Here is a 21,025-nt window from a genome sequence, read left to right on the forward strand (position 1 = left end):
CTAGTTCTTAGTTTTAATACTTCTTAGCTTCTAGAAATCGTATCTTCTAAAGAAAATGATTTCTTAAGGGTTTATTGGATAATTAGCAAGCTTTAGCTTCCAGTCTGAATGCTCTGTTAATGGTTTCCCCCCAGAGCCCTTACTAACTGGGAACCACTATGTTGTTCACACACACCATGTTGTGTTTAATTTATGCATGTGTGTGTGTGTGTATTTGTGCTCTTCATTAAATCAAGGTAATAGCAAAGAGTTCTGTACACAATTAGTTCCCAAAGGGTTTATTGGAGAATTAAGGGTCCATAGCTTCCAAAGTCTTGCTCTATCTGGAATGCTTTCTGAGAGGGAAACACTAGAGTACCTTTATGGGCTCCCCAGGAAAGACAATGAAAAAGGGCTCTACATTTTAGAATATTGTATATAGAGCATGGGTCTCCAACCTTTCTTCCTCTGAGAACTACTTTGACAAAATTAAGGTGGCCAAGAGATACTCGTGTTCTATTATTATTTGTTTACACAACTTATTGCCATAAACCAAATCAGCTGAATAAGCTATTTTTGTGTGAACTTTTAAAAAAAATGTCAGTATCGAAAAGTCATATTTTGCGATAAATAATTCTAAAGTCACATATGCAGCATGTTATTGTTGAGTCGCGTTAACTGATTGAAAAACACGAGTTTGCTGACTAGACTTATCAGTTATTATTGTCAGATTTTGTTCATTCATGTGGTTTCTGGTATCATGGCACATACCCTGATGGCCTCAGTAAGACTTAAAAGACTGGGAACTGGGAACACCTTTTATATCGAAGGTAATATTCATTTTGAAAACCTCAAATTGAATTGGACTTCATGTGATTAAATATCAAATGGAATCAAGTGGAATTCAAATGGAACTGCAATGGGAAATATTAAACAGTACTTCACTACAAAACACTGCTTGCACTAATTAAGACGTCTACAACACACTCATCCTACATTTTCGTTTAGCAGGATATATTCATTCAACAGTTTTGCTTTGGCAGCTTGATAACTTTATTCCTAATACTGTCAAATTCCCAGCAGCTGCCACGTGTTTTCTTTTCCCTTTATCCAAACTACTAAAATTTGTGTTAATAGATTCAGTGTTATATTACACTTCAGTATTTGAGTTTGGTGCTTGCTGTGTGTAAAACAGATTGATGAATGGCTGTATTAACCTGTGTGTGTGTGTGTGTGTGTGTGTGTGTGTGTGTGTGTGTGTGTGTGTGATGCGTTTGCACAAGCGGAGGTTTATGGTATGTCCGGGAGTCATATTTTAGTACAATGCCAGAAAGAGGTGGGACGTTTGTGAATTTGAATGGATGCAACTTAAACAGGTTTATTGAGTTAATTGAATTTTATTAATTTTGTACATATGCTTTGAAAGTGACATACTGGAGACATGCTTGAAAACAAACAAAGCAAAATATTTTGCCCGAGTATAATTTTATTAGTTGCACAGAGATCAGAAATACATTTGGTGCTCTTGATTGTACAGATATTGCATGTAACTGTAAAACTTGTTGTTATCTGGTATGTTTTGTAAAAACACTAGATCTCCCTCAGTGTGCATAAAGCAGGAAACCAGAGAAGACACTGTTGCAACAATCTCCAGCTGCATACATGCCATTTAGCCTATCATTAACTTCCAACCAGACCAAACTGTTCTGCTCCAGGTACACAGCAACTCCCCCTGAACTTACGTTGAGTTCATCTTGAAAGTGGTCGCAGAAGCTAGCCTTCTTAGTTCCATCCACCATGAGCGAAACACAAAGTGTCTTTTTATAGGATGTTGCATGGTACACAAAGTAATAAGTACCAGGGATGTGACATACAAATTTACCCTCACTAACAATAAAGTGGTCTTTGATATTGGTGATGACTGTTTGGAAGATTACTGGTGTGTTAGGTGCTGGATATTCTTTGGTTTCACGAGAAACACAGAACGCAGATTGTGGTTTAGAGTCGCTTGGATCTCCTACGTCTCCATGCTCACCCCGTGGTCCCGGTGGTCCAGGATTGCCAGGGGTACCCCTCTTTCCCGGAGAACCTATGACGCCAGGTTCCCCCTTTTGCCCTTTGATAACTTTATTCACCAGCTCCAATGTGCGCCCTGTCGAGATAAACACACTGTTTTAAACTACATACTTCAATAAAATAGCTTCCATAAAATAGGCACATTTCTAATGACAATTCGAATAAAAAAAGGCTAATTATAGCTGACATCCAGTCTACTCTGATGTGTAGAATCTGTGTGTCAATCCAAAAAAATGGTTTTATTTGATGTTCTAAAAGGTTTTTGAGAATTCTCCCTGAACAGGGAGCCTAAAACGTATTCGAAAGAGTTTCATAAAGAGTTCATTAGAAATGCTTTAGAAATCTAGAAGCCTTAAAAAAAAGCCCACTTTTTTCACAAGTATATGACTCCTAAAAGGTTCTAAGTGGAAATTTAAAACAGGATTTCTCTGTCAGAAACAGTTCAAATTAGAATTCCTTTACAACACCTGAGTCTATTGCAAGCCAAGTTCAACTAAACTCACAGGTGGAATGAGGTCTGGCTGCTGCTTGGATTTGAAAACCTAAATTCACTACAACCCTTAAGATAAAATTGGACACTTCTGAGCTAAAGCATTCAGAAATCCCTTAGAACTCACTTTCTAATATATACAACCACAGTGACCGTCACAATGAACTGAATTATCACTGCAGATTTATTTATTTTTTTGTTTGTTTGTTTATTTATTATTACTTATTTATTACATTTTGTATACATTTGTTAAAAACCTTTTAAAAAAGGTGATATAAGTATTCCTATTAACAGGTTAAACATGAAGTGTTGATCTCTTGAAGAAAGAACCAAACAAAAAGTTATATTATATATTACTTACCTGCCTCGCCTTTCTCTCCCTTCTCACCATCTCTACCATCATGTCCAGGAATTCCGGGAATACCTGGCAGTCCAGGTGTCCCGGCACGACATGTGTCTTGAGTGGTTGAAGGACAAAGCCATGCTGCCAACAGAGCTCCAAATATAAGTTTATGCTGAAACATGGCTAAGTCAGAACATCAGCTTGGCTGTATAAGTCTAAGCTTTGAAGAGGCTGTGTTCCTCTTTTCAAAACTGCACTGCTCATAGTACCGCCTTTAGATCACTCGAGTGCTTGTAGTTTCAATTATGTCTAAGCAGTTCATTGTTTAGATTAACTCACTTATGCAATCTTTGTGAGCAAAATGATCAGCTCACAAATTCTTCAGGTTTTTCTGTAATTATACATCGGCTCCATAAAAATTCACCCCTTTTTGCATGTTTCAGACTTTTTTAAATATCTATCTATCTATCTATCTATCTATCTATCTATCTATCTATCTATCTATATATATATATATATATATATATATATATATATATATATATATATATATTATTAATTTTTTTTTTTTTTTAAATCAGTCCCATCTTAAAGTTTTGTCATGTTGCTTTTAAATATAGTTCACCATTATTCTCTAATTTATTATGTGGCTCCCATGATTAGGTGTATTTAGATTTAGATCATTAAACATTTGAACTGCACACAGGTCTACTCTGTTCAATGAACTGTATGACTTCTAATGTGAACTGCACCAGAAATAGTGTAGCTGGTTCTCTGCACTGGGGTGGGAATTAGTGGGCAATCATATGTTTTATATGTTTTATGTTTTTTATTTATAAATATTTAATAAATGCAAACTACATGGATCTTCCCCATAATATATTTGGAATTGATTTGCATAGATTTCTGAAATATTAATTAAAAAGATTTTAAGTCAATTAAATATTGTTTTTATATTTATATTCATGTTATGTAATGTGCAAAATGTATGCATTATGAAAATCCAAAAATAATCTCTCTCTCTCTCTCTCTCTCTCTCTCTCTCTCTCTCACTCACACACACACACATACACACACACACACACACACACACACACAACAGAAACAAATGCACACACAAGTTTCACAGAAAGTTTTTTTATTGTAGAATGAGTTTAACTGAAATGTCAATTTGGGTTGCAATACAGAATTAAGGACATATAATGTAACAATTAATGTAAAATGGTACACTTGTATTAAAATCCATGATTGCAGAAACTACTGTAGCACTACCAATGTTAGAATTGCAGTCATTCTAGCATGCATTGTTATCTATATTTTCTTCAACCGCTAGCAAAAATCAGAAATCCATTGAACACTGTTGTTTCAGTTTTTGACATTTTGTTTGTCACCTTTTTGTGTACAGGGTTTTTAAATGGTTGTAGCCACACCCTCTGTCCCACATTAAGCTCAATCACTGCACCACCAGACAGAACCTGTGATATGCTTGTCGTACGATGGTTATAGTCACAAAATTTCAGGTTCACTTTAGCATTGTCACTAAGAAGATTTATACACAAGTCACCTTCAGAGACAGAATGAAACACAAAGTAATAGCATCCAGCAACCTTACATACGAAATATCCTGTCTGACTACTGAAGTCTTTATTCAAATTAATAAGTTCTTCATTAAAGCTTAAGGCCTTGTCATAACTGGGGTATGAATTCATCTTACGCATCACTGAAAAGGCTGCCTTTTTTGCATTGGAAATTTCACCACCCGCAGTGCTGCCAGGAATCCCTGGAGGTCCGATGGGACCCGGTAGACCAAGATGACCAGAATAGCCTTTAGCACCAATGCTTCCTACAGGACCATCCTCACCCTTATCTCCTTTAATAGCACTTAGTGCCTCCTTACTCAGCTCCACCTGCAAACCTAAAACCATGCAATACAATGATCATTCATCTATTCATTTATTCATTTGTCTTCATTCATTTTTATTCTGGTGAGTGTCATATTGCATTAGGAGCCTAGGCTGGGAACACTGGTTCTCCTGGATGCAAATCATTTGTACAATTTAGAGGAAATTTGGTGTAGCCAGTCCACCAGTTCTACAGATACCAGAGAACCTGGAGGGAACAACCCAGGCTGACAAGAATACAGAAAGTAACCCAACATAAACCGATAAATAAAGCAACATAAGCAGAATACACACCTGGTTCTCCTTTCTCTCCTTTTTGTCCAGGCCAGCCATTTCTCCCAGCAACTCCTGGCTCGCCAGGTTTTCCATCCTGCACTCGACAGAAATCCTGGCAGAGACTAAAGGACAAAAGTACAGCCGCCCAGACAACTCCAAACAGATGGATTGACAGCTTCATCCTAAATAATCTAAAGAATCTTGGAGAATAAATAATCATTAGAGAGAAAATTAAAGAGAAAATGAATTATTATAATCCATATACACAGACTATTTTTGTTTTTCATTGTAACAAAAATGTAAATAGCTGTTACAGACTCACCAGTTTCCCAGTGTCGGTTTAAAGATTCAGACTTCTTCTCTCCTTACTTGACATAACCGAGAAGCAGTACTATGTCATTGCAATGGGGCAAAAATCCAATTGTTTCGGTTCCCCCCCCAAAAAAGGAACATCATTAAAATAACAGGACAAACATGCAGATATGTGCAATAAGCCTGCTTCTGCTTCTCCATCCCTGTTTTACAAAGTAAGCAAACTGTACTTGTGTCATGTCCTCATGGAAAAGGTCAAAAAATAATTTTATATATTAAAATAACACATTTTGAGTGTCACTTGAAAAAGCATAAACATTTATCTAGAGGACTGCATTATAAACATCAATATAGCCCAATTAATTTAAAATTAAGTGTTCAAATTATTCACTTTTATTAACCTCTTATGCTCTTTTACATTCTCAAACAGCATCCATTATAAGGAAAACAATGTAAAATGATTAAGCTAATATTGCTTTATAATAGAGGGGGTGGAAGTGTGACATCATTCATGGTTCATTGAAGTCTAGTCATTAATCAGGACCAGAGATCACGGTAATGGACGTGCCATTGATGGGTTTAGAAATGTAATGTATTGCTAGCTGCAAGGCAAATCACAGGTTTATTTTAATGCATTTATTCCTCATTTTATTGTAATGGCTAACTTTCTATTCATTCATTCATTCATTCATTCATTTTCTACCGCTTATCCGAACTACCTCGGGTCACGGGGAGCCTGTGCCTATCTCAGGCGTCATAGGGCATCAAGGCAGGATACACCCTGGACGGAGTGCCAACCCATCGCAGGACACACCACTCTCATTCACTCACGCAATCACACACTACGGACAATTTTCCAGAGATGCCAATCAACCTACCATGCATGTCTTTGGACCGGGGGGAAACCGGAGTACCCGGAGGAAACCCCCGAGGCACGGGGAGAACATGCAAACTCCACACACACAAGGCGGAGGCGGGAATCGAACCCCCAACCCTGGAGGTGTGAGGCGAACGTGCTAACCACTAAGCCACCGTGCCCCCTGCTAACTTTCTAGTTTAATAATATTAAAATGTTCTCGTTATATAGAAAATTAATGGAAGAAGTCTCCAGTGTAACAGTCATAGGTTTTTGTTGCAACTCTCCAGGACAGCATTTTGTTTGTCTATTGTTTTGCAGCATTCCACATCATTAGATGTGTCTGTAAATGGTTAAAAAGTTCTTTAATAAATTCTGAAAATTGTACTCAAATTGCTGCAGTATAAGTGGGATAAAACATTTTGGGACATGTCATTATTGGAAAATAATCAGTTTTAGAGTCTTAACAGTAACTAACATGAGGCTGCATCACACCACCCTGTTATTAATAATCTCAACACATTTCCTCAACAAATGTCACTGATTCCTGATAAACATGGACACAAGACTCTGCGCTTTCTCATCTTCTTCACAATCAAAGACACCAGTTAAGGGTACAGGATCTGTTCTGTTCTCCTTCTCATAATAGGGGCAGACCTTTAGATGCTCAGACATTGAAGGGAAATTATCCAAGCACCAGTTATCCACAGGGTAAAACAAGTTGCTGAATTCCCAGACCTAAAGGAATATGGAAATATCTATTATCACATTATAACTCAAATGAAATGACTGCAAGATTGCATGAGATTATTAGGGTCTCTGGAAAGTCTGACCTTATGTCTAGTTCTCCAGCACCATCCACCATGTGAGTAGATTTTCTTCTCCCACTTGATTGAGACCATGCCCCTTTCTTGCAGCAAAACCCCACACACCTCTCTCATCAACCGGGATACAAGAGCCAGCTGAGACAGTGTAAAACTGTCCAGAAACCCAGCAATGTGGATGAGAATCTCAAAAGGCAACTTGCTCAGAGCATCCTGGTTCCGTGCTCGCTTCCTCTCCGTAGTCACATTTGCCACACCTTCATAGAGAATGGATGGCACTTCGGGTCTGAGAGTGAATGTGCTGAGGTCTTTGTCATAGGAGACCATGGCTTTGTGCGTGAAAGGCCTTAGTTGCCTCTGGCTGAAGGTACAACCCAAATAAGCCAGAGGACACCTGTGTTGAAACCAGCCATTTAAACAGAACTGGATGTCTGCATGAACGTTCTTATAATGAGAAGAAAACTCATCTCGTCTGTATGAGTGGCTGCAAAGGTATGTGAATGCAGAGCTACATTTGTTATGCCTATTGGTGACACTCTCTGTATGTATCTGTACATGAAGCTGCAGCGCTCTGTCTGCTGTGAGATCCGCCAGTGATGCATTTGCTTTGAAAGGAGCAGAGTAAAAGTCATAAGTCTGAGTTCCTTCATCCTTAAGAAGCGCATCTGCAGCACTGGCTTCTGCAATGAGGTGTCCTCTGAGTTCCTTCTCCAGAGAACACAGTAGGGTTGCTTGAACCTCATCCCATTTTGGCTTTTCCTCATTTTGAGTGCTCAGGTCTGCTGTGTCCACAGCTTTTGTATCTTTTTTGTAATGAAAAGGATTGCGTATACGACTTGGCCTTGCGTTGAAGCTGGTGGGAACTCTGAATGTTCTCACAGTTTTGATCTTCATGGGTTCCAAATGTTCATATACAAATGTCTTTATTGGACGTGTGTCACAAGCATATAAAGATGCTGCTATCAAAAATTTATCTTCATCCATTTCATATGGATTGAAATGTGGCATATAAGTGAACGTGTCTGAATTCCCCATTGTTGTTTCCATCTCCTCTTTAAGTATTTCTAATTTGCTCAGATTTTCTTGCCGTTTCAGCTCAGTGCTACTGGAAGCAGGGTTGATGCCTAGTGTTTTAACTGTCTGCTTGCAACCACTCAGCTCCATACTGAACATCCTCTCCCAAGCGTCATACATTCCGATGCCTGATACATTAGTGTCCCTTGCTATTGCCTCTCTTTCTTCCTGAGTTAACTCCCTCTCCTCAGGTTCAAGACCTGAGAGATCAATTATAGATGTTAAGTCTTCTTGTGCATCTTTAGGTGCCCCTCCAACAGCTCCCTCAATTTCTTGAATGACAGATTTCTCCTCTATCTTCTCAATAAGTTCAGGAAAAATATTTTTCATTTTGAGTGACTGAAACAGATGCCTCTGATCTCGCAGCGCCATGGAAAGATCCAGAGGCTCCTGGGTGTAGTTCTCATTTAAGATATTTTTGTAGAACTCAGGAGGCTCTGAATCTTCAATGGGCCATCGGTTCCACTCCATGGAGCAGACCACCACACTAGCAGGACACACTTCCAGGTGTTTGGCAAGCTTCGAGCGACACATTGTGAAAGGGCAGCCGTAGTACGCGTTGATGCAGGGCACCTTTTCATTAGGACAAAGCAGTATGTGCTCATCCTCTTTGCACATGTGAAATGACGCTCCACACAGCAAGCGGCAGTTGATTATCATGCATGATACAGAGATCTCTATGGAAACTTTACAGCGTCTGTTGTGGCAGCTTTCGCAGTGTGTATGAAGTTTGGATCCTGAAGTCCTTTGTCTTCCCTAAAATAATTGTCAACATAAAGCCATATAAAAGCTTGCTGAGTTTGTTTTCTATTCAATTTGCCTTCTGAGACAAAGATTTGTAACTTACCATATCTATAAATCAGTGGGTCATCAAAGCTTGATCATGGAATTATCTGAAAAGTATAAGAATCTAAATCAAATTCTGAAGGTGACTTCGAATAAACCTTTTTGAAAATGATCCAGTGATAGTATAAAACACAAACTCCCTCATGTGGCTGAAAAGGAAACAAAATTCAGCAATACATCAGAAGTAAATCGGATACACACATGCGTTCAATAAAAGCCTGAACTTACACTGTCAGGTTAACACGGCAGGAAAATATATATCATGGTATCAGACTTGTAGGTCAATATGAAGGTTGTCCTACAGCCGGCCAGTATGTTGCTTGTGTCCTGCTTTGTTGCTGAAAGACTGTGTATTTAAATTTGCTGTGTGACTCAATGTTAAAAATAGAGAAAGGCTGGCACTGTGGATATATAACGTGACAGGACCACTGCAACATGGAGTCTAGTTACAGGTCATCCGTCACTCTGAATTCCAGGGGGCAGGTCAGACTCTGTGTTATCAAACATGTTGCTAAATCCAGAGCTGTAGAAGATTTGTATACATTTTGTCATCCTTATTTTTTTTCCCAAAGATCCATGTTCTTAGACAGACAGACCCTGTATACAAAAATAAGTTGTATTACAAGTGTATTTAAAATTAATACAACAATATTGAAAATATTTTATATATACTATGAGATCAACGATTCATCACTTTTTCCTCTAACATTATTGCACTACGATGTAACACAATTCCAATGCAGCACAGCACTTAATCCTTAAAAATAATACCATTTATCACTTCAGCATTAGGTATTTACCACATGTTTATATGAACACAATTCTTCTAACATGTTATTGTTTCTATAACAGCTCATTCAGGGATATCACATTAAACATGTCATTGCATTAAATCATATAGCCAAACGTATATGGCACCTGACCATACCATCCATATGAAAGGCTTGTTGCACACAATTTTGTTGTTGTTTTAACAACAAATTATAGACCAGCTCCATATTAATGGCCATGGTGTTGGAATTGAATGTTCAGTACTCAGGGGTCCACATACATTTGGCGATATAATTGTAAAGAATATAAAGAACAAAGAGGGGGCACGGTGGCTTAGTGGTTAGCACGTTCGCCTCACACCTCCAGGGTTGGGGGTTCGATTCCCGCCTCCGCCTTGTGTGTGTGGAGTTTGCATGTTCTCCCCGTGCCTCGGGGGTTTCCTCCTGGTACTCCGGTTTCCTCCCCCGGTCCAAAGACATGAATGGTAGGTTGATTGGCATCTCTGGAAAATTGTCCGTAGTGTGTGATTGTGTGAGTGAATGAGAGAGTGTGTGTGCGCCCTGTGATGGGTTGGCACTCTGTCCAGGGTGTATCCTGCCTTGATGCCTGATGACGCCTGAGATAGGCACAGGCTCCCCGTGACCCGAGGTAGTTCGGATAAGCGGTAGAAGATAAAGAACAAAGCATAATCATTGATATGGTGAAACTTTCTATAAGGAGACCCAGGTATTTACGAAGACATCAAGCAAAGATTTACAAAGATACAGTGAGGTGAGATGATGGGATACATTCTTTAAATGCCAATAATCCTTCCATTACTATTTTACCACAATAATGTCCTCATAATCTTAACACTTTCTTTATAGTGTCAGTGTCAGTATAGTGTAATAACTGTACTTTAGTATTTTAGTATTAATGTTAAAATTAGCTCCGCCCCATAAAATGGTTGACTAGACTTTTCCGAGCCTTTGAATCTCCATTGTTTTTCCGTATGCTGGGCAGCGAAAAAGGCTTGGTTTTAGGTTCTGTTTGGTAAAACGGACAATGCTTGAGGTGCTCAGCCATGGGAAGAGTGTCACCAATACACCAAGTGTCCACTCTGCTGAACAGACTGCTGAATTCCCAAACCTCAAAGAGAATGAATGAGGAAAAAATGTCAGACAAATAGAATCACTATTCAAAACAAAGTTATTAATAATTAGTCAAAGATATGTCATACATCTATATACTATACACATTTATACTTAAGATACTGTCTTGAGACTTTTGTGTATTGGCCAACACCTATTGATCTAATGTGGCCGTAGACCACCAAAATCAAACCAATCAGGAGAAGGAGGCATGTCTACTTGCATGTCAATCATGTTATCTCCCATTTCTAAGTACCCCTTGCCCCTAAAAGTTAATGGGTTGGAGTCAGACCTCATCCAGCTACTAAATACTGGGTGAAGTCAAGCCAAATGTCCAGGGGGTGGAGACAAATCAGTTGAAGTTGCCTAAATGTATATGTATGTTGTTTCAGTGTTGTGTAGGATATGGATAGGGGTTAGGCTTATAAGAGGAGTTATATCAGGCCTAGTTCCATCCCCTGGAACTGGTTTTGCAGAAAGGCCTATTTTTGCCAATTCAGAAAGTTTTGCTAGCTACAAAATTTCAAATACAGACATTAGAATATGCAAGATATATCTGGGTTCAGGACACCCCCCCTATTATTAATCAATTTGACTACTGTATTTTAATTAGTACTGTATGTTTGACAACAGCGTCCATCACAAAAATACTTACTATTGATGATTTCCACTTGGCTCTCCCATGAGTGTACAGCTTTTTCTTCCATTTCAAGCTGACCATTCCTCTGTCATGCAGGAACGTGGCACTGACATCCCGGAAAAGTCGAGACACCAGGGCCAGCTGGGAAAGAGAGAAGCTATCCAGGTATCTAGCAATCTGACGCAGCACCTCAAAAGGAAGATTACTGAGAGAATCCTCATATCCATCAGGGACTATTTGAGAATCAGCAAAGAGATTTTTGTCAATATCAGGTCTGAGTGTGAAGATGCTGAGGTCCGTGTTAAAGAAGACTGTAGCTCTGTGTGTGGAGGGCTGGAGTCGTCTCTGGGTGAAGGTGCAACCCAGATAAGCAAGAGGACACCTCTGCTCAAACCAGCCATTCAAACAAGACTGGATATCTGAGTGCACGTTTTTAAAGTGAGATGCAAACTCATCCCTTCTGAAGCAACGTTCACACATAAATGAGAACACTGAATTGTTTTTGTTGTGTCTAAGTGTCACGATCTCTGTATCGATCTGAAGGTAAAGTTTCAAATCCCTGTCCTCTGTAATATCAGCCAGAGTGGTGTTGTATTTAAATGGAGCTGTAGAAAAGTCATATGTCTGAGTTGCAATATCAATATAAAGTCCATCTGTGGCCACAGATTCACTGACTTTGTGTCCTCTGATCTCCACTTCAGCAGCACACAGCAAAGTTGCAAATATCTCATCCATCTTCTGAGTGTCCTCATCCATAGAAACACCCAAATCAGACGTGTCCACGCTCTTGTGCTCTGTGCTCACATGGGTGGTAGGATCTCTAATATGGATGCGTTTATGCATATAACTAACAGGAACATTAAAAGAATGTAGTGATTGAACTGGTATTGGTTCCAGGCTTCCGTAAACAAAATCATTCTCTCTGGGAGTGCAAGCTTTAATCTGGCCGAAGTTAAGAAGCATGCGTGCATGGTGAACTACATACATGTTGTACTCTCTTGGATTTACTTCTTTACCAAGTCTTTCCAGAACTCCTTCTTGCCAAGGAGCAAAGCCAGTTTTTGAGGTATCTGGTTGGACATCATTTCCTCTATGTATATCTTCCACTATTGCCATAGCAGTTCCTTGTTGATCAGGAGTAGATGGTTTATGTGACCCATTAGTAGTTTCAGTCCTGTCTTTATGAGCTCCTTTTTTTGATTCTTCTTCTTGGGCATACTCGCAGCCACCTCTCTCCTTGCTAAACATCTTCTCATAAATGTTGTATTTTTCTTTATCCACAGTAAAATCTTTCACAGCATTCTCCTTTGCCTGGACTTTAACAAGACCATTTACTGAAACCTCACCTCTTATGGAATTCACATGACTTCCATCGACCAAAAAGGCACCCCCTGCTGCCTCATCTTCTGCTTCTGCTTCTACTGGAATTGGTTCTTCTGGTTCCTGCATCAACTGAGGAAAGAAACTCCTCATTTTCAGCCTGCTGTATAGTTGCTTTTGGTCTTTTAAAGCTGTGGACAGGTCCAGAGCTCGATGCTCCTGGATGTCTTTCATGAGATTGCTAAATAATGGTGACTTTATATCTTCGATAGGCCAACGATTCCACTCCATTGAGCAGACGACCACACTAGCAGGACACACTTCCAGGTGTTTGGCCAGCTTCGAGCGACACATTGTGAAAGGGCAGCCAAAGTTGGCATTGATGCAGGGCACCTTCTCATTAGGACATAACAGTCTGTGTTCATCCTCTTTGCACATGTGAAAGGAGGCTCCACACAGTAAGCGGCAGTTAACGATCATGCAAGACAAAGTGATCTCTATGGGAGCTTTGCAGTATTTGCTGTGGCAGCTCTCACAATGCCTGTGCAGCCTCTTGCCAGATGCAGGCGTTGATCTCCTATATGTGCTCTGAATGGCAAAGCAATACAGAAAAGAACTTACTTAACAATTTTTGATTGGGCATCATAAAAACACCAGCGGTAACTTAGACATGTGCTTTTAAATGATCTAATAAATTCTCAAATCTGATTGCTCAGAAGGTGTTGATTAGCTTATCACAGCAGCTAATGTGCAGCTGCAAATCACAGATTTATATTAATGATCTCATTCTAATACATTATCTTTTCCACAATACTAAATGTTAGAATATTGGACTATTGTATAGCAAAATCTCATAATCTTAGACTACAAAAAAAGAGAAATCTAAAATCAGTTGCACGATTGATATGATGTTTTCTTTGAGTAGACATTTATTCAACATTTTTGGAAGGAGTTTCCAGTGTGAGCACTTTGTAGTAATCAATTAGATTTGTGCTATTGTACTTAAAAAAATTGTGCTACTTAAAAAAATTTGTGCTACATAAAAATTTTTTGCTAGCATTACCATATAATTTGACTTATTAACTTTGTGAAAAAAAGAGAGGCAGATAAGGGAATGATCATTTATTTAAAATAAATGATAGGTTAAATTATTTTTGTAGACATTCTACAGCATTTAACATATCATGACACAATAAGACATCAAGGAGGTAAAAGCTTCATGTTGTTAGAAATTTTATAATGAACCATATAACATTACAATTTTTATAATGAAACATATAAAACGATTTTTAAAACGAATTTATTATTATTTATTATTATTTATAATTTTGGTTAGCTTTTGATGTTCATCATAGCAGGATAAACCCTAAAATCAAATTCTCTTGACTTAAACACGTGGACTATAAGAAAAAATGAAATAAAAAAATCATACCATCTGTGCCTCTGTGAAAATGATTTTCAGCAGCTCCTTGAAACAGAGGATATTTATTAGTACAGGAAACTTTTACTCTGTATGTCCTGTCTGTTTCACTGTTGATCCTGACTACTCACATCATTTATGAGCCATAACCAAAAGCAGAGATAAAATTAATTCGTACAATGTGTCTAGTAATGCTGAGATTAATGAAGATAGATCTCTGGCAGATATGAGGACAGACAACCTACCTTAAACAAGTTAAACGACTCTCCAAAGTGCTTACTAAAGGCAGGACTGGGAGTCAAGTTAAAAATAGTCTGTACTGCTTAGTTTACCACGTTACATGATCGCTGAATGTCACACTGTCATGACATATTGTACTTGATTGGTCGGGTCTTGTCTATCAGGTCTAACATGAGGTTGTTGGGGTGTTTTTCCATCAGATTATTTCAGACACTAATATTCAGCTAGATTTATTATGCTCCTATAGTTTAGTAGTGAATGTTCTGTAAATAGTCCTCTAGATGGCAGTCCATCCTTTAAGTTCATGACAGAGTCACTCAAAGTAGACTAATAAACAAAAGGTTCTATATATAGCAGCATACACATTTTACATTTTCTTAAATTATACTTTTCCTTCTCTTTTCCTTTTTACTGTAATACATTATTTTATACCTTTATTATGTATCCTTTAACTAGAACTGTGTGTAGTGTAACGTTAAATATTCACTCACTCACTCATCTTCTACCGCTTATCCGAACTACCTCGGGTCACGGGGAGCCTGTGCCTATCTCAGGCGTCATCGAGCATCAAGGCAGGATACACCCTGGAGTGCCAACCCATCGCAGGGCACACACACTCTCATTCACTCACGCACTCACACACTACGGACAATTTTCCAGAGATGCCAAATAAACCTACCATGCATGTCTTTGGACCGGGGGAGGAAACCCCCGAGGCACGGGGAGAACATGCAAACTCCACACACATAAGGTGAAGGCGGGAATCGAACCCCCAACCCTGGAGGTGTGAGGCGAACGTGCAAACCACTAAGCCACCGTGCCCCTCACGTTAAATTTTTAAAACATTTATTCATGTATATGAGTGGATCTTAAACTCCAGTAATGTATTTTACATTCATTTTGAATGGGAACACACTTCTCACATTACTACCTCACAGATACACACTAAAATGTGGAATAAAGACCCATAACAAGGAAAGTTTGGCATCATATTTAAGTGTTAAAATAATCTTTGCTTTGACTACAAGGGGATTGCTGAAAGATTCTAAGTGAAAATCATTTAGGAAAAGATTCAGATAGAATCATTAACCAATTGAAATAACTCTTAATGAACTTACAAGAATCTAGATATGAAATATGGTCTCACATTCGCAGAACTCATAAATCAATCAACCAACCAATCAACCACTGAACTCCTAATTATCCAGGTAATTCCATCACAGTAATACTGCTATCTACTAGCTTTGTTTTATTTCCAGAAGTGTGGATATGAAAATACGTAAGACGTTATATAACGTGATTTTTGGTGTGATGTTAATCATGAATAACCTTCTTTATCCGTCCTGGATAAATTGGAAGCAAGCCAATAGGAGTCCATGCTGCTTTTACCTGTATTAAGACGGCTGTTTGTTTTTCCCACCCGTTTCCTGGAGAATCACAGGTTCGACACTGGGATTGGCTAGCGCTGCATATAAGCTCCGTCAAATCAGATGACGGTTGGAGGGCTTTGAACCAATCATAGTATGGGAGGCGGGGTTTGTGGGTATACGAGTTGGTGAAAGAGAATAACGTCTCCTAGTGACGGAGTGTGAAACAACATGCCGGAAGTAGGTTTTCTGGCTACAGAGTTCCCAGAGTTGGAAAGGTAACTGTAAAGTCGTGAGAAAAAAAAAAAAAACGGGAATTGACGACAGAAGAAGAAAGGAGGACGCGACCAAGGCGAATAAGAGTGTTTCTTGTTTTTTTGTTGCATTTTCGTCCCCAGCTGCAGATAATACAATGGGATTACCAGCTCTGGAGTTCAGCGACTCTTTTCTGGACAGTCCTGATTTCAGAGATCGGCTGAAATGTCACGAAATTGAACTGGATCGGACGAATAAGTTCATAAAGGAGCTCATTAAGGATGGCAACATGCTGATCAGCGCCCTGAGAAGTAGGTCGAGCTCAGGATCCGTCTGTAGGATCCGTTTGTAGGATAGTAGATTAACTAGATCCAGATTGTTCAAACAATGAATGAGATCATTTTACAATGAAAATTTTTTTTTGCTTTTTTTTTTTTTTTTTTGCTTTACATTTCTTGTGTTTTAAATACACTTATTTTTTCCTAGTGGAAAAAAGGTTCATACTCTAATATTTTTATGTACTTTTGCTAGAAATAAATGGCAATAAGTTTGAAATTTATTTTCTTATTATTTGACTGGATGCAGCATCCATTGCGAATGATTATTGTTGATATTGTGCAAAAATAAAACAAATAAATAAATAAATAAAATAAAATAAAAACACATCTGCATTAAAAAAAAGAATAAAAAAAAAAAAAAAAAGACAGTAAATCACCTGTCTAAGTGCTCTTAAGTACAAGGATTATAATAGTTTAGAGGTATGTTACTTTTTTTTTTAAATATATATAGATTCTTTTGATTTGCAATTTATAAAATTTTTTATGTATGTATATGTATATATATATATATATATATATATATATATATATATATATATATATATATATGTATAAATTACAAATAATAGTGATTACAAATAAAAACAGAAAATGAGAAACGTGTTCTTAGTGACATTATTATAATAACGGATTACATGTTTGGGATTTAAAGAATAATGGACGAAATATTCCATCAGATCATATGTCATAATTTATATGACATTTCTTCAAAAGGCCACGAATGTTCAGATGGTATAGTTTGTAAAGCAGTAATAATGCATTACTTATACATGCACTGTTATCATTGAATCATTATTATTATTAAGAAACAATAATGTAAGCTTGAAATTAAATTGTAAGCTTTTAGGTCTTTTAATGGTTCTTTAGTGATCTTATTGATGGAAACTTTATAATTTTACGTAGAGTGATACTCATACAAATAAGTTTTTTCCTTTAAAGATGACATTTTTAGAAAGCTTAAAACCCTTTACTATCTGAAGAACTTTTTTCTTTGCTAGCTTTGCTGGTAGTTGTGGCTTCAAGGAAAATCGCTGGCTTATACACTTGTTCTAATATGATTTCTATACTAACAGCTCATTCAGAGGTTTCCTGGATGCCCTACATGATGATATTTTGTTATTGATATTTTTTTTACCATAATTGTCTCAGAAGTCATTTATTTCACTATCACTCAAAATAAATGTGTATTTTCCTTGCATGGAATCTTTCACAGTAATATTAGGATAGAAAAAAATTGGTATTTTCGTTAGTTTTAGGGGAAATGTTAATAAAAGTTTACTGCTTTAGTCATTGTAGGTGGATCTGTTTACCACTGATTTACAAACTCAGTGTAGACGTGACCTTTAATCGCTTTCCATTTTGGTGTCCATCAGCTTGCTTCACCTTGACTGTTCGGTTCTGACCTTGACACTATGCTACAGGGAACAGTGCAGCAAACTGTATTCATTTGTATTTAACAGAAGCTACTTCCTTACATAAGAAAACATGTATATGTCCGAGGATAAGACGTTTTAACCAGTATATCTTTTTCAGGTCAAAACAACCGCTATATTTATAAAGTTCTTGATGATCATTTCTTATTTTATTTATATATGCTGCTCTCTCTCAATTAACCAAATCGATACCAGCCACGTTTTCTCCCAACATTTTTCTTCTTACTTTTATAAATCCTTTTTTGGTTCCCCACAAATTACTATTAAAACGAATAAAGCCAGTACAGACAAATTATTCTATTTGCTTATACCAGCACAGGGACCCTGGTACAGAGAAGGTAGTGTTGTAGTGTTGAGGCTTGAACCCATGACCTTGCGCACCTAAACCACTAAGCTGCACTTCACCAAATGTACAAACTGTAGCCTGGTTTGTAGCTGTTTTCAAACCACAAGGTTCCTGTTATCTCTTATATTCTAACAGCTATAAACAGATGCTCTTTCATCAGCTTCCCTTTTCCTCTTGTTACATAGTGCTGACACTGGAAACTCCTTACTTAAATGTTCACCTGTATTGTGGGATAATATTCTACTTCGATATTCATATGAATATCAAATGTCCTGTATATTATAAATAAATTCTCCAATTGCTATATAACTAAAGAAATTATCTTGGCAAGGGAGAAGTAATCCTTACTGATATGTTTCTGAAGAGACTTGAAGTTTCTTGTCCTTGTATGCTTCATTTTAGCGAAGTAAATGTGCTCAATGGTCTACACAGGAAAAGCCTGGTTTATCCTAACAGCGTTTCCAGACTTTTAAGGAAAATCAAAACAAAATGAAACTACGTCAAGAATGTAAACAAATTATTAGGTAAAGCGTAAAAGCAGCTGCGCTGACAGCCTCATTTTGTGGTATACATTCCGAGCTAATAGAAATCAGAAGCTAGCGTCTAACTGCAATCAAATACAACAATATAACTGAAGGTATATCTTCATGAATCATGTTATACTTAAGCAGAACTGTCTTTATTGTAGGAGTGGGTAGCGTGGCAAAATATCTTGTCCGTGTACTTTTTTTACCGGCGTTTTTTTTGTTTGGCTATTTTGGAGGCTTGTTACTGGGTTTTTTCAGTGAACAGTGTCAGATACAAATGCATCTAATCAGAAGATATATGAGAGAGAGAGCTTTTGAGGGGTGATTTCTTTTTCCTTTTTTCATTCTCTTACACAGTCTTCTTTCATTCTTTGCCCATTCTGCTCTGTTCGCTGCTCTGTGCCATGGCAACATGGCTCGTACTCAAACGCCTGCCTAACAAACAAATGAGAAAGTCTCTATGGTGTACACAGTGTGGTGTGGAAAAACTAAAAACACTGACTAAGTTGCACTTTAGGTTTTGGGTTGATAAGAGAGGCTTAAGGAGAATGGCCAAAGGGGACAAGAAGGCAACAGTAACTCAAGTAACTACTATTTACAACTGTCATGAGCAGAAATGCATCTCAGAATGCTCAACACTCAGAACCTTGAGACAGGTGATCAGAACTTTAGTAGAAATCAGGTTCCAGACAAGAATTTGAACCTACAGTGGACACAAGCTGAGTTTTGGCGAACATTTACCCAGTCTAGCATCAGGTTTCTGAGATTCCCTTCCAAAAACTATTAGTCAATAAATCCGTGAATAAATATCAATGTTTTTTTATTTTTGGGGGGAATTTTTTCCTCTTAAAATGAGTTGATATGAAGACAGCTAGAGTGATTCAAAAATGTCTCTCTTTTTTGCAGATCTTTCTGCAGCTGTGCAGAGATTTTCACAGTCTCTTCAGGATTTTCAGTTTGAATGCATCGGCGACGCAGAAACCGATGATGAGATTAGCATTGGTAAGTGACTAACCACCGATTCCTGTGGGATTTCACCGACTTCTCATAACAGGATGATCTGTATGACTTTCCACCACGGGGAATAATCACATAATCAGATGATGTTGAAAGCAATAGACCTGATATTTCCACAGTTTCCATATTGAAACCACCCAAGTTGAAAAAAGTACCCAGTGTTGCCAGGGATACAGTGTTCATTTTGAAAAAGCTGGCCTTAAATTGACCCTGTAGGTGTTAATTCCATTTGATGTCCTGCAAATAGAATTAACACTTAATTAAATTGTATAAGTGTCAGCTGAGCTCTGCAGGATTTTACTGTGGTCGCCGCTTTTACTTCATTTCCATGTTCTCATTCTGAGCCACACACCCGCTCTGTCTGACACACATCTGAAAACAATTCTGCCCATTGCCGCCGCCACTAGCACCACCACGCACCGGCCTCAGTGCTATTCTGTGCTAAACAGTGATGTCTTTTCATCACAGGAACACAATGTAGCCTGAAATGTAATATCCCGTGGGTTATGAAGATTACGATTTTGAAATAACACTCTATAAGTAAATCTAATCAAATCACTTCTCATTAAACATGCGGCAGTGAAGAGCACAATCTGTTTAATAAGGATAGTCAGAGAGTCTTAGACAAAATATACGGCCAGTTAAAACAAACAGGCAGGTATAAGCTAGACATAACAATAAAGAAAAAACATACCACCTCAAATACAGAGGCTCCAATGTTTGAAAAGTTCAAATTTGACTTTAAATTTGGTTTCTCAAGGGAGCAATGCATGGATGTTTAATTAGTGAATAGCAAATGTATCATTACAATATAATATTGTACGCAGTCTTGTGTTAAGAAATGACTAATATATTTGAGAAAAATATTATTGTTCCCAATACTTTTATCTTGCTATTACTGTCACTGGACCTTTTAGGTTGCTCATATAAATAAATTAACAGCTACTTTATGTACAAGCTAATCTAATTACAAGCCTCATTCCTGCAAAATAACAGTGAAGAGGTCATGCTTTGATTTTTACATTTCCCTGTTGCCTAACAACTGTGAACAAGTATATAACATATAAGATTTGTGTGCACAAAAAAACGAGGCAGATGCAGGTCAAAAGCTTGTTCAGAAAACAAATCAACATGTTGATCTCCGTGAACTGATTCGTGAATTTGAACTGATATATGGTTCTCGGTAACAGATGAGTTTGTTTGAGTATTTCAGAAACTGCTGATCACCTGGGATTTTCACATAC

The 21,025-nt window shown here is 37.8% G+C and overlaps 5 protein-coding genes across 6 annotated transcripts in view; 1 reads left to right on the forward strand and 4 right to left on the reverse strand.

The window, feature by feature from the left end:
• Window positions 1-1,447: 1,447 nt before the first annotated feature.
• On the reverse strand, window positions 1,448-3,159 carry c1qc (complement component 1, q subcomponent, C chain). Its single transcript, XM_060891272.1, has 2 exons — window positions 2,907-3,159; window positions 1,448-2,131 (listed from the first exon to the last, which is right to left on the reverse strand). Exons 1-2 carry the CDS (start codon window positions 3,067-3,069, stop codon window positions 1,581-1,583), a joined length of 714 nt encoding a protein of 237 aa, XP_060747255.1. The 5' UTR covers window positions 3,070-3,159; the 3' UTR covers window positions 1,448-1,580.
• An 850-nt stretch (window positions 3,160-4,009) lies between these two features.
• c1qa (complement component 1, q subcomponent, A chain) lies at window positions 4,010-5,527 on the reverse strand. Of its 2 annotated transcripts, none has more exons than XM_060891274.1 (3): window positions 5,388-5,527; window positions 5,084-5,265; window positions 4,010-4,803 (listed from the first exon to the last, which is right to left on the reverse strand). In XM_060891274.1, exons 2-3 carry the CDS (start codon window positions 5,244-5,246, stop codon window positions 4,211-4,213), a joined length of 756 nt encoding a protein of 251 aa, XP_060747257.1. In that variant the 5' UTR covers window positions 5,247-5,265; window positions 5,388-5,527; the 3' UTR covers window positions 4,010-4,210. The 2 variants fall into 2 exon arrangements, with proteins under 2 accessions (XP_060747257.1, XP_060747258.1); XM_060891275.1 differs by having other exon boundaries at window positions 5,084-5,256; window positions 5,388-5,509.
• Window positions 5,528-5,747: 220 nt separating this feature from the next.
• Window positions 5,748-9,341, reverse strand: fbxo40.1 (F-box protein 40, tandem duplicate 1). Its single transcript, XM_060891273.1, has 4 exons — window positions 9,206-9,341; window positions 8,979-9,024; window positions 7,067-8,887; window positions 5,748-6,971 (listed from the first exon to the last, which is right to left on the reverse strand). The coding sequence occupies exons 2-4, from the start codon at window positions 8,979-8,981 to the stop codon at window positions 6,771-6,773; spliced, it is 2,025 nt and encodes a 674-aa protein (XP_060747256.1). The 5' UTR covers window positions 8,982-9,024; window positions 9,206-9,341; the 3' UTR covers window positions 5,748-6,770.
• Window positions 9,342-9,825: 484 nt separating this feature from the next.
• On the reverse strand, window positions 9,826-14,525 carry fbxo40.2 (F-box protein 40, tandem duplicate 2). Its single transcript, XM_060891031.1, has 4 exons — window positions 14,504-14,525; window positions 14,271-14,306; window positions 11,534-13,426; window positions 9,826-10,876 (listed from the first exon to the last, which is right to left on the reverse strand). Exons 2-4 carry the CDS (start codon window positions 14,271-14,273, stop codon window positions 10,673-10,675), a joined length of 2,100 nt encoding a protein of 699 aa, XP_060747014.1. The 5' UTR covers window positions 14,274-14,306; window positions 14,504-14,525; the 3' UTR covers window positions 9,826-10,672.
• Window positions 14,526-16,087: 1,562 nt separating this feature from the next.
• The window catches only part of arhgap42a (Rho GTPase activating protein 42a), a 40,701-nt gene continuing 35,763 nt past the window's right edge, over window positions 16,088-21,025 (forward strand). Inside the window, exons 1-2 of the mRNA XM_060890279.1 lie at window positions 16,088-16,431; window positions 19,671-19,766. Coding sequence (XP_060746262.1) covers window positions 16,278-16,431; window positions 19,671-19,766 — 250 coding nt within the window. The 5' untranslated portion in view covers window positions 16,088-16,277. The remainder of the gene's footprint in view (window positions 16,432-19,670; window positions 19,767-21,025) is intronic.

This window comes from Tachysurus vachellii, chromosome 17 (genome assembly GCF_030014155.1).
Source record: "Tachysurus vachellii isolate PV-2020 chromosome 17, HZAU_Pvac_v1, whole genome shotgun sequence".
Taxonomy (NCBI): domain Eukaryota; kingdom Metazoa; phylum Chordata; class Actinopteri; order Siluriformes; family Bagridae; genus Tachysurus; species Tachysurus vachellii.

What these genes read in the sequence shown, in the direction of transcription:
- c1qc (XM_060891272.1), bottom strand. Translation starts at nt 3,069, where the DNA reads ATGTTTCAGCATAAACTTATATTTGGAGCTCTGTTGGCAGCATGGCTT. An exon ending in GGGAGAGAAAGGCGAGGCAG is followed by an intron (nt 2,132 to 2,906) that starts GTAAGTAATATA and finishes TTATCTCGACAG; the next exon opens with GGCGCACATTGGAGCTGGTG.
- c1qa (XM_060891274.1), bottom strand. Translation starts at nt 5,246, where the DNA reads ATGAAGCTGTCAATCCATCTGTTTGGAGTTGTCTGGGCGGCTGTACTT. An exon ending in AGGAGAGAAAGGAGAACCAG is followed by an intron (nt 4,804 to 5,083) that starts GTGTGTATTCTG and finishes GCATGGTTTTAG; the next exon opens with GTTTGCAGGTGGAGCTGAGT.
- fbxo40.1 (XM_060891273.1), bottom strand. An exon ending in GCTGGAGAACTAGACATAAG is followed by an intron (nt 6,972 to 7,066) that starts GTCAGACTTTCC and finishes ATATTCCTTTAG; the next exon opens with GTCTGGGAATTCAGCAACTT.
- fbxo40.2 (XM_060891031.1), bottom strand. An exon ending in CCAAGTGGAAATCATCAATA is followed by an intron (nt 10,877 to 11,533) that starts GTAAGTATTTTT and finishes ATTCTCTTTGAG; the next exon opens with GTTTGGGAATTCAGCAGTCT.